Source organism: Penaeus monodon, chromosome 26, assembly GCF_015228065.2.
Source record: "Penaeus monodon isolate SGIC_2016 chromosome 26, NSTDA_Pmon_1, whole genome shotgun sequence".
NCBI lineage: Eukaryota > Metazoa > Arthropoda > Malacostraca > Decapoda > Penaeidae > Penaeus > Penaeus monodon.
The window spans coordinates 35166172-35179062 of NC_051411.1; the positions used below are offsets into that span (position 1 = coordinate 35166172).

Here is a 12891-nt window from a genome sequence, read left to right on the forward strand (position 1 = left end):
CCTGGATTTAATTGCTGGGCTCATACATAGTTTTCTCGTTTGTGACGTCACCATCATACCCACCTGTGTGGACAGATTTAGGCCCCATCCAGTGGCAGTCCCATTTTTAAAATCTCGGAGATTAAAAAAAAAAAAAAAGTGAATGGGCATTAAGAACATTAAGATTTCAAACATTGATTATGTAGTACACTACATAATATGTATAGAACTTTTGAAAGAATAAGGGCATTTGTCTACTTTTAAAGAACAAACATTAGCAATTCCCACTTTTGTTTGGATATCTGAAGAAAGTGCTATGGCCTATTTAATTTCTTTACTCAGGAAATCTGGATTTTAAAGCCAAAATATCTAGATTTTACCATTGCTGCCTAGAGCATTTGGCTAGATAAATACTATGCAAGTAAAACAATAAATAAAGAGATATAAACCGTGGTAAAAAAGAAGAAGAAAAAATAGGGGATATTTATTTAAAATTACACATTGCTGATATCACTTCTTTGACTTGCTGACCCAAATGATATTTAGGTCTTGTGAAGCGCTCTCACTCTTGACATTATCTCCTTCATACTCGGGTCTAAAGTCCTTGGCTTTCCCACGAACTGTGGGTCCAATTTCTGGAAAGATTTATGTGCAATTGTTTAAATGTAAAATGACAGTATACCTATAGGATGATTCTAGAACTATTCTGAATTAACAGCATGGATCTCAACAGCACTACTCACCATTACTGGGACACCAGTCCTGTGGCAAGGAGCAGTGATCAAAGTTATGATTATCATGGCTGATTCCATAGCTCTCCACACACTTGCCAACTCCTGTCGATACACTATACCATGTATACCCCTCAGGACATTGATACCTTATCTGTTTCAGCTGACCAGATTCTAGGAAACATTCAAAGTATCTATGCTTATTCACTGGGTCAGGGAAGCGTCCTTCACTGTCGCACTTGAACTTGTACTTGCAAGGATCTTCACAAATTTGCTTTCTCTCGTTGAAAAAGGCATTACCGTTACACAAGAAGGACTTTTGCAGCCATCCATGTCTCAGGGCAATACACGAGTAATATTCACTACAATTTCCTGGATTAACAAAGGTCCCAGGCTTGGTACAAGGTGGTAGACCAGCTTCATTACGACACTGTGTAAGGTTTTCGTCAAACACCATACCATCTGGACACTTGTAACTTTCTGGTTTGGATCCTACATCACTGCAGGAGAAAAACCTCTGTGGGTCATAGTGGTCCACGCGAAATATATATGGCCTCTCACAAGTGCACTCTGTTGGTTCATTAGGATAGCACACACCACCTCCAAATTCACTTTTGTCTGTGCAGTAATGATCCTCGATGCAGTGACGAACGAAGGCTTGTCCTTTTACACACACGACCAAAGTCTTGCAATTAATGCAGAGGAAACGGTCAGGTTGAGCTTCACACAGATGCGAGAGAGAAGAGTAACCCACAGAAACACTACGTTCCTTTCGCAAACTGAAAGAAAAGGAATTTTAATACATTTTAAAAGTAATTCTTTATAAATCCCTTTGTTAGACAACCAAAAACTTAACTTACTTGTTTGCCAAGACAACGGAGACTCCTGAGACCATCTGGAAAATAAGTTGCATTACAATTCAGCATCGTAAGGAGGATGGATTTTATTAATGAAAACTTGTCCAGCCTAGTATAATCGTCAGGTTTGTAGACTATGTTGTCTAAAAATTTTACTCTACAGTACTTATTCAAAACCTTAGTTTCACAAATCCTAAATCTTCAATTTACTTTGCAATCCATGTTCTAGGGTTTTCCAGTCTGGGGATACCCTTACATAAACAATGGCATCATTACATTGAAGTCAGCCTTCTGCTAAGAAAAAGTGTGATGTAAATATGATCCACCAGACCAGTTTCAATGACACCTCTTGAGACTGAAGGAGTTGCATTCCATCACAGGTTATAATAAACATTAAATGTTGGCTGACCAGGAGTCATAGAAGCGAAATGGTTAGTCAAACGGAAAAAAAAAAAGGCATATGCTCAAGAAAGCAGAGAATTGGCAGAGATCATCAACCTGGTATGCATTTAGAGGTCACTCTTCAATAGTCTGCTACATGACGCAGTTTTAACTGCTGGAAATATGGATGGAGAAAATGCCGCTCGGTAACAATCTGTGCTAAAATGTGGCGAAGAGAACACACAAGAATGTCGTTTTCAAACAAAACATACCAACTGTTGTAGTTAATATCGCACCTGTGATAGGAACTGCTAATTTTACATGGTAAAAGCTTCAGACTACAAAAACTGACTTTACAGATAAGAGGACCATAGTCCTGTCTACCAGGGGATCCCTTAACAGTTTCGTTGAGAGTCGGCTACAAAGCCACATTTTCGCATTGTCCCAGAAAAGGCCAAAGTGTTTACAATAACCTGGATGAACTGGATAATGGATTCTCACATATCAATTGAAAAATTCCAAACAAGAGGCTAAATTTAAAGCCAATCCCATTTTCTTATCATGCAAGCTACTCCGCTACCCCACACATCAACAGTGAACTTATCTCCTAAAATTGTCAAGATTGAGACAAGTAAGGGGTGGTTAGAAGTTAGTGGATGAGATAATAGAAATACCATATTAATTTTAACATGCATACCAAGACAGGACGTTCATATCCAGATGCAGAAACTTTCATCAAACATCAGACTGGTGTTAATTTACATAGATTGTTGAAAATCAACTGAAATGAAAATTAAAGATCCTTTAGCAGATTTTCAATAACCACTATGTTTACTTGAGCTGATCACACTAAGGACTGTGGCACAATTTAATTGAATAATCGAGCCAAGCCGAGAAAGTTACACATGGCATTGTTTGGTGAAGAAAACAGGACCGAAGTACAGTACTTTAATCTGTATATGCATCTGGATATTACATCTCATGACATGTAGTTATGACTTGGAGAGTTGTACCAGGATCGATAATCAAAAACTGTATGACAATTTGAGTAGAAGTACTTCATTTCTAGGTTACAGTTTCTTCATTCATGTTTACAATGGTGCTTGCATATCGGATCAGAAACCAAATTATGTAAGTCATTAAATCCATTAATGTAGTAGACATGTCATGAAATGTATCTTATTAACAAAAAGTTATGTCTGAATTGTAACATTTGATGATTATCTCTGTTGGCTGTTATATGTAACAAGGTAATCATTTACATATAGAGCCTGTACTACTATATCTGCTAGCTAAACCCACCCACCCTCTTTCTAATTCTCATTAGTGTTTACCACAGAACTGTCGGCATTTCCTAGTCTTCCGAAAAGTGACGATTGGCTATAGAAACTAGTCTGTCATTTATACCTTGCCGACATCACGAAAATTAGTGTACTAAAAACTTCATGAAACCGTTATTACATACCGACCAGCTCTAGACAAAAATCTAAGGAACTTAATTACTATAATCAGCCCAGAATGATATTGCGATCTGAAATTGCTCAACCTGAGCATTTTGGTCCTGAGCAAAATGGCTTAAGTGAATATAGCAATTTAATCCTATGGTATTTTAGAACCTTTATCATAGTTTACAAAAAAAAAAAAAAAAAAAAAAAAAAAAAAATCACACCCATGTTCATACGAGGTCAGTCTACTTGCCTAGACCAGGGCCGCCAAATTTACGTAGTCTTAATTACAAACCTGTTCCTTGAATTTTTATATATGAGGAGGATACTTATACTGGGGTAGTAAATATTTTCTGGTAAAATTATCCAACATGGCCCAAACTAGAATTAACGAATGTATGAACACCATTCTAAATACACAAACTACCACTAGGATTGAATTGGCATTCCCATGAAGCACAGGTAACTTGTCAACCTCCAGTGCCATGGTGGGCAGAAGAGCAGTAGAAGCAAGGAAAATTGCACTTAGTCTGCTATAATGTCCAAATTAAGAAAATGCGACAAAGGAAAAACAGGTGCTATAAGAGGTCAGATGAACATGGATACAATACATCAATACATCTATGCCACTATGACTTGTTTGGAACAAAATTCGTAAGATTGCTGGAAAATACATGCCAATATCACTTCCAACCCTGATGGCACTAATCTAATAATGATGCTGCTGCCAATATACTATGGCTGAAATCTCTTCTGGTGCTAGTCATTCTAAGATATTTGCCAGCCTCAAGATAGAACAAGGAGGCCATACTCATACTCTCAAATTTCGCCACAAAATTGCCACATATTAATGTAATATCAAATGATATTACATCTATCAGAAAGCTCCATAGACTGCTAAATCTAAGAACAATGACAATATCATAGAAATTGGCATTGTACCATTATACCACTCCCTAAGCCTGGAAAAGCCAAACACACCAGAAATCTACAGGCCTATTTCTTGACAAGCTGTATTTGTAAATTACTGGAGATGCTCAATTTTCGCCTAGTATAGTATTTAGAGAATTACTGCCGCAATATCAGTTTGGATTCCGGAAGATGAAACTGACAACGGATTTCCTTATTAGACTGACGGAATGCTATCACACAAGGGTATCATCCCTTAGTTTTCTTTCATTTGAAAAGGCATATGATACATCATGGAAGCTATCTTGTAGAGTTGATGAGCAGGTCTGCCAAGTGTTGGACATAATTGCCACGATTTCCCATCATCCTCAATATACTCAAAAAGGCTATTAACTCGCCTGAGCACTATTGCTATTAAATTGGTGGTGTATATAATGATTTTTCAGTTTGTTACTTCCGAATCAGAAGTGCTCTAATCAGCACTGATAGTTCTATATTCGAATACAGTTGGTTATGGCATTTCGAGAATGTTATTAAGTGATCAACACAATATTCTAGCAAAGGTGAAAATGTGATCCTTTTAGCCGGAATTACTTTTGTATACATATTCACCGATATTTAGTGTTCTGCTTTTCAGTTCTCACCGCCTGCAATCTGGTCTCCATTTTCGAATAACCATCAAATTTGCTATACACACCCCACCATACACCTGGTGCCATGTGATTTGTTATAAATATTTCATGCAGTGCAATACCTTTCGTAAGTAGTACATCGCACGCTATATATATATATATATATATATATATATATATATATATATATATATATATATATATCTATCTCACACACACACACACACACGCACAGTGCTTTAAAAGTAACAAACTCATGTAGTAGCGTGCGACATTTCAAAATTCCCGTGCAATTCTTCAGGTCCCTCAAGGCCAGTAAAATGGCCAGCCGCATCGATTTGCGCAGAGCAAGAAATTTATTACTCGCTATTATCATGTTATTACTCTTGTAATGCCATATCCTTTTATGCAGGCTTTATCTGTGTACGAAATCAAGATATTACTATAAACAAAATAAAACCACATCATTTTGTTTACAAAAGTAGAAAAGGCTATCCAATGCCAAATTTTAAAATAGAGATTTCAGGCTCTGACACTTGTGTGCCTAATAACTTTTGATTAATTTTTCGACTATGACAATCGGGTCTTCCTGGACAATATAGGTCATCAAATTTGTACAATATATCCACAAAAGGGCTTTAAAAATGACCCAGAATCGACGCAGCGCTGGAAAAGAACATTTTTTTACCGGCGATTCTCGACGTAATGTCGCATGCGCACAAGCTTATTGCAGAATAGCATAAATACTTGCCAAAACACGTAAATGAAGAACAATAAAAGGAAAAGAATGCATGACATACATGAATTCGAGAAAACGGACGCTGATAATGACAAAATATTCTTTCTAACGAGCGTGCAGCAATACCAGGACTACTTGGAAATTAGTTCTGCGTCACATTTGTTTTGATTCTCGCGAAGTAAACATGGAAGGGACTTAGAAAATGAAGGGGCGATCTTCACTCTTGTCTGTCCTATATCTCCCTTATTTTCGATTTGCACGCATTTTGTCATAGATGAAAATTGTTTTACTTTGTCAAAGTAACCACTCCATACACTTATTTTACTGTACTCCTAGTTGACATGCACGGAAAAATTTCCGAACGAATCTGATGATCATTCCCATGGCATTTTCCAGCTGACAATCTTGATGTTATTTCATATGGACCCTAGACCCCTTGGTATCATATTCGTCCAGCCAGGGGATTACACCCCCGGGACCACTGTAGTATTATATTTGCCTAGCCAGGAGAGATAATACAATGTGATTTGATATTACTACCTAGCCAGGGGGCTCTTTCCCCTGAACTTTTCTTTACTTCTGTCTTTGGTCAGTATCCCTCGGTTTCTAATCCCCCACTTTTTTTTTTTTTTTTTTTTGCGCATCTGGGGTTCAGATATCAGGCCGAGATTGACACTAATGGCTATTTTGGTAATTGTTACCGAGAGCGACGCACCCTCTCAGAGATCCAAAATCAGATTTTTTTTTTATATCTTCCCTCTACCCAACGATCTTGGGGGATGCGTGAGGAACCGGGGGTTGAAGGATAGCACTGGATATCAATAGGAACCTGCAGAAATCAAAGAAAGTGATGAATGAAACATGGTCGATTTTTCGAAAACCCGAGCTAAACATTGTCCGACGAACGAAGTAAGCAACCACAAAAATACGATTAAAATCGGCTAATGAAACTCTACGGACGTTCCGGCCATCTTTGAAAGTCTACGGACCGACGCGACATTTTTAGAAGAAAAAAAAAAAAAAAAAAAAAAAAACTACGGGAATAAAACCCGCCGTTCGGCAAAAACTACAGGATTTTACATAATCCAGATGCCATGGTAATCGTACATTGTGTCCTAACCAATAAACAAACCTAACCTTAACCCTGTGGGATTTATACACTACGATCTATATAATCCCTAGTTAGGGGGCTCTGCCCCCTGGACCCCCTGTGGTAATATATACGCCTAGATAGGGGGCTACGCCCCCTGGACCCCTGTGGTAATATATACACCTAGCCAGGGGGCTATGCCCCCTGGACCCCAGGATAAAACCACATATCTTTATATCGAGAAACACCGAACGTTTCTTCGCTTCCGTCTATGGTCACAATTGCTTGGTTTCTAGTCACTTTTTTCACCATTTGGGGCACTTGATGGGTTCAAATATCAGGCTGTGATAGAGACTAATGTCTATTTGTCCTGTATATCCACAATATGGCTTTCAAAATGACCCGAAATCGACGCAGCACTCGAAATAAAACATTACTCACCGGCGTTTCTCGACGTAATGGCATTGCGCGGCCTGTCAAATCTCCCGGTGGCAAACGCGCAGGCGCACAATGATATTGTATAAAATAGTGTAAATAATTACTAAAACACGTAAAAGATGTATAATAAAAGTAAAATAATCCATCAAATATATGAAATTGGAAAAACGGGCCCTGGTAATTACAAAATAATCGTTTTGACAAGCGCGTAGTAATACATGGACTACTTGCTATATCGCAGTAATGGGTTACGCGTCACATTTGTCTTGGTCCTCGCAAGGTAAACATGGATGGGGACTTAGCTTCAGAGCGGTATTCTGCAGGGCCTATTTTTGTCATTTCCCGGTTAATGTAAGGCCGCTGCAGATTAAACCATATTGCTTCCTACTCTATTTCTTATGCTCTACAAGATGGCAATGTCCATTTTTCTCTATCTCAGTGCGTCACTCTCGGTAACTTGAACCGCTAATTTTCTGCATATCCACTACGTGGCTTTAAAAAATTACCCGAAATCGACACGCTTAAAATGAAACATTTCTCACCGGCATTTCTCAAATCTCCCAGTAGAAAAACGCGCATTTATAAGGTTACGGAATATGTTACCAGGAGCGACGTTCCCTCCAGAGACTAAGTTCCAAAATCAGATTTTCTCTCTTCTACCCAACGATCTTCGAGGGATGCGTGGGGAATCGGGGGTTGAAGGGGGGGGGGGGATAATGGATGGCACTGGATGTCAATAGGAACCTGCAGAAATTGAAAAGTCGATTTTTCGAAAAACCAAGCCAAACTTTAAAATGGCGAACGCAAGTAAACAAGTACAAAAAAAAGAAAAAAAAAAAAGATTAAAATCGGTAATGAAACTACGGAACGCCCCTGCCAAGCCAGGGTAGTAAATAAACTTAACTTATGGGAATCAAACCCATCATTCACAAAAAGAAATCTACAGGATTTCACTTAATCCAGATCCCTGTGGTAATCGTACAAACCAATCTAACCTTAACCCTGTGGGATCTATACACTATGATCTACATATTCCCGCCATCTTTGAAAGTCTACGGACCGATGCGCGCCAACTTTCGAACTATACGGGAATAAAACCCGTCGTTCTGTAAAAATCTATGGTGTTTCGCATAATCCACATCCCCCATGGTAATTTTACAATGCGTCCTAACCAATAAACCAACCTAACCTTCACCCTGTGGGATCTATACACTAAGATCTATATATTCCCTAGCCAGGGGGCTCTGCGCCCTCGATCCCTATGGTATTGTATGCGTCTGGACCCCGTGGCAATATATACGCCTAGTCAGGTGGCTACGCCTTCTGGACCCCTGTGGTAAAACCACATACCTTTATATAACGGACGTTTCTTCCCTTCCTTCTATGGTTAGAACTGCTTGGTTTCTAATCACTTTTTGGCATTTGGGGCACTTGATGGGTTCAAATATCAGGCTGTGATGGAGACTAATGTCTATTTGTCCTGTATATCCATAATATGGCTTTAAAAATGATCCACAAGCGACGCAGCACTTAAAATGAAACATTTCTCACCAACATTTCTCAGTATAATGGACTTAAATGGCCTGTCAAATCTCCCAGTGGCAAAACACGCATGCACACAAGGTTATTGTACAAGATAGTGTAAATAATTACCAAAATATGCAAAAAGTATAATAAAAGTAAAAGTTCATTAAATATATGAATTTGGAAAAACGGACACTACTAATTACAAAATATACGTTCTTACAAGCTCATAGTAATACATAGGCTACTTGCGAAATTGCAGTAACGGTTACATTTGTTTTGGTCCTCGCAAGGTAAACATGGATGGGGACAGTCTCAGGGCGGTGCTATGTAGCGCCTATTTTCGTCATTTCCCGGTAAATACAAGGCCACTGCAGATTTACCTATATTGCTTCCTACTCTTTTATACTCTACATGGCAGTGTCCAATTCCTCTCTCCGTGCGTCGCTCTTGGTAACATTAACCTCATAGGCTGTCTGAAGCCATTTACATAATTTTATTTGTATCGACATATATATCGGCATGATGAAGCACTAGCGTATATTTATGGCAATTGTTCCCGAGACCGACGTACTCTCAGATTTTGGTTATCCGAAAATGACAACTGGGTCATCCCTGACAATATTTACATCACCAGATTTGTTTTCGTGAGATGAGTACGAATCTGATAATTATTTCAGTTGCATTCTCCAGCCGACAATCTTGATGTGATTTGATAAGTCCCGATCGCAGGGGAGGGCATGAAGTAGATCAGGGAAATTGTGGGGTAAAACAGGCTGAAATAAGAAAAGAGAACAGAAATGTGTAAAACAAGCACAAAAACGCTTAAAATCGGACAATGAAAGATGGCGGCGACGTCCGTAGAGTTTCAAAGTCTACGCAACGGCGCCCCAACTTTTGAAAAACTCTACGGGAATAAAACCCATCCTTCGGTAAAAATCTATGGGGTTTCACATAATCCACATCCCCGTGGTAATCGTACAATGCATCCTAACCAATAAACCAACCTAACCTTAACCCTGGGGGGTTTATAGGTAAATGTTTCCGAGAGCGACGCACCCTCTCAGAGACCAAGTTCCAAAATTGGATTTTTTATATCTTTCCTCTACCCAACGATCTTGGGGGATGCGTGGGGAATCGGGGGTTGAAGGGGGGGGGGGGATAATGGATAGCACATGGGTGGCCCATAGGAAGCTGCAGAAATCGAAGAAAGGTGATTTATGAAACGTTAAAAGTCGATTTTCGAAAAACCCGAGCCAAACATTGTCCGACGAACGAAGTAAACAAGCACAAAAAACGGTAAAAATCGGCAATTGAAACTCTACGGACCGACGCGCCAAATTTCGAAAAACTCTACGGGGATAAAACCCGTCGCTCGGCAAAAAAGAAAATCTACAGGGTTTCACATAATTCACATCCCCTATGGTAATCGTACAATGCGTCCTAACCAATAAACCAACCTAACCTTAACCCTGTGGAATTTATACACTGCGATCTATATATTCCCTAGCCAGGGGGCTCTGCCCCTGGACCCGTGGTAATAAATAAACCAATAAGGACCCCAAATTATTAACACATAGTGCCAAGAGACAACTATTTCGTAAAAAAAAATAATTGCCACATACCGTCAGTGTGGGGGGTAAGACGAGCAGCGGCGAGGAGGAACTGATGGAATCTTATTTTCTTCAAGGCGGGCCAATAAAATAGTATTCATTATCAAGGCGGCAGTTTTCACGGCACTTGGGACAATTAAATTTTTGGGTGATTAAGATGTGCGACCGGCACAGATCGAGCAAGAGGTCGGCCTGGCCGCCGTATTGCTGCCAAAATTGCCCATACCTAACATAAATAACATTTATCAGTAAAATGGTAATGATATGAGCTAATAAAATATACACAATACAATTACAAATTACTTAAATAAAGAACATACCCCATGTCACACTGACGACAAAAGTTTGAGCTTGCTGCTGCCATGTCACCGGCTTAAGTGAGAGTGAGTGAGCAAGCGACCGCGAGTGTATTGTTCCGATATATGAGGCAATTACGGTAAACAAGCAGTAGTATTGTTAAATAATTAAGAATCTGATAATAGAAATGATAAGGAAAAACTACATAAAACCGCAACTACATTTGAGAGAGCAACCAAAGATATGTAATAGCATAAAAAAACTAAAGGAAATGTTGTTAGAAATAAGAGAAAATAATGATGGAAATAAAAAACAAATCTGAAATGATTTCCATGGTTGTCAACAGAAAACGCAAGAATTATGGTCAAAGGAAAACGCGATCCTTATAGAAAATGGATATATAGAAAATGAAAGAAATGGAGCTATAGAAAACGAGACATTATGGACTGCCATTTTGAGGGTGTTGTGGACTTAGTCTCTGAGTGGTGACATGCAGAACCTATTTCCCTAATTTTCCGGGTAACATGAGGCCGCTGCAGATTTATTTATATTGTTTCCTAGTCTATTTTTTATGCTCTACAAGATGGCAGTGTCCATTTTTCTCTATCTCAGTGCGTCACTCTCGGTAACTTTTACCGGTTTATACAAGGGGCTCTGCCCCCTGGACCCCAGTGGTACTGGTAATTACAAACTAATCGTTCTCAAGCGCGTAGTAATACATGTACTTGGTAGATCACAGTAATGAGTTACGCATCATATTTGTTTTGGTCCTCACAAGGGAAACATGGATGGGTACTTAGTCTCAGAGTTATGCAGGGCCTATTTGTCATTTCTCGGCAAATATGAGGCTCTACAAGATGACAGTATTCATTTTTCTCTCTCAGTGCGTTGCTCTCGGTAACTTTAACCTATGTTTATTTTCCTCTGTACTAAACTTTTCCTTATCGACATTAGCGTGTAATATGAAACTTGTACAGGGTGAATAATAATTGCCATTACACAGATACCCGCTTTATATAAAAGAGCAAATTTACTGATAATCGCATCAACTCGTGCACTTGGCAATATGTCTTGCATCTTCTGTCCAAGTACTGTGGATTTGAATTAACTAATCCGGAATTAACTTATGGCGCATACAGAAAACGCCTATAGATGAAAAGTGGCTTAGTTTCAGTCAAGATAACTACTCAGTACACTTTACTGTAATCGTGGTTGAAAGTTTTCTAAATTACCAAAACAGGTAAAGTATAATAAAAGTAAAAGAATTCATTAAATATATGAATTCCGAAAGACAGACTGGTAATTACACACTAATCGTTCTCACAAGTGCGTAGTAATATATGGAGTACTTAACAGATCTGTGTAATTTTTTTTTTCTTTTTTTTTTTTACTTCTCGCGAGGTAAACATGGATGGGGACAGTCTCATAGGGGTGCTTTGCAGGGACTATTTTCGTCATTTCCCGCTGAAGATTTACCCCTATTGTCTCCTACTCTTATGCTCTACAAGATGGCATTGTCCATTTTCTCTATTTCCGTGTGTCGCTCTCGGTAACATTAACCCAAGGTTACTGTACAGAATAACGTAATTCTAAAAACACGTAAAAGTATAGGTTAATTTATTGAAAATGACAATATTTATATCATCAGATTTGTTTTCGTGAGAGGACAACGAATCTGATGATATTTTCAGTTGCATTCTCCAGCCGACAATCTTGATGTGATTTGATAAGTCCCGATAGCAGGGGAGGGCATGAAGTAGATCAGGGAAATTGTGGGGAAAAAACAACAGGCTGAAATAAGAAAAGAACAGAAATGTGTAAAACAAGCACAAAAAACCGCTTAAAATCGGACAATGAAACTCTACGGACGTCGCCGCCATCTTTCAAACTCTACCAACCGACGCGCCAACTTTCGAAAAACTACGGGAACCGAACCCATCGTTCGGTAAAAATCTACGGGATTTCACATAATCCAGATCCCCCGTGGTAATCGTACAATGCGTCCTAACCAATAAACCAACCTAACCTTAATCCTGTGGGATTTATACACTACGATCTATATATTCCCTAGCCAAGGGGCTCTGCCCCCTGGACCCCCTGTGGTAATATATATGCCTAGTCAGGGGGCTATGCCCCCTGGACCGCCTGTGGTAATATATGCGCCTAGCCCCCTGGACCCTCAGGGTAAAACCCACGTACCTTTATATCGCGAAACACCGAATGTTTCTTGGCTTCCGTCTATGGTCACAATTGCTT

General features: G+C 39.2%; 1 protein-coding gene across 4 annotated transcripts in view; it reads right to left on the minus strand.

Annotated features, from left to right (window-relative positions):
- Positions 1-448: 448 nt before the first annotated feature.
- The window catches only part of LOC119590120, a 13959-nt gene continuing 1516 nt past the window's right edge, over positions 449-12891 (minus strand). For 2 of the 4 annotated variants that reach the window (XM_037938892.1, XM_037938895.1), the window contains exons 2-4: positions 1571-1605; positions 723-1489; positions 449-614 (exon numbers count right to left, since the gene is read on the minus strand). In XM_037938892.1, the coding sequence (XP_037794820.1) occupies positions 490-614; positions 723-1489; positions 1571-1605 (927 nt within the window). In that variant the 3' untranslated portion in view covers positions 449-489. Of the gene's footprint in view, positions 615-722; positions 1490-1570; positions 1606-2645; positions 2700-12891 lie in introns of those variants that run through there. The other 2 variants (XM_037938891.1, XM_037938893.1) reach the window with 2 other exon arrangements.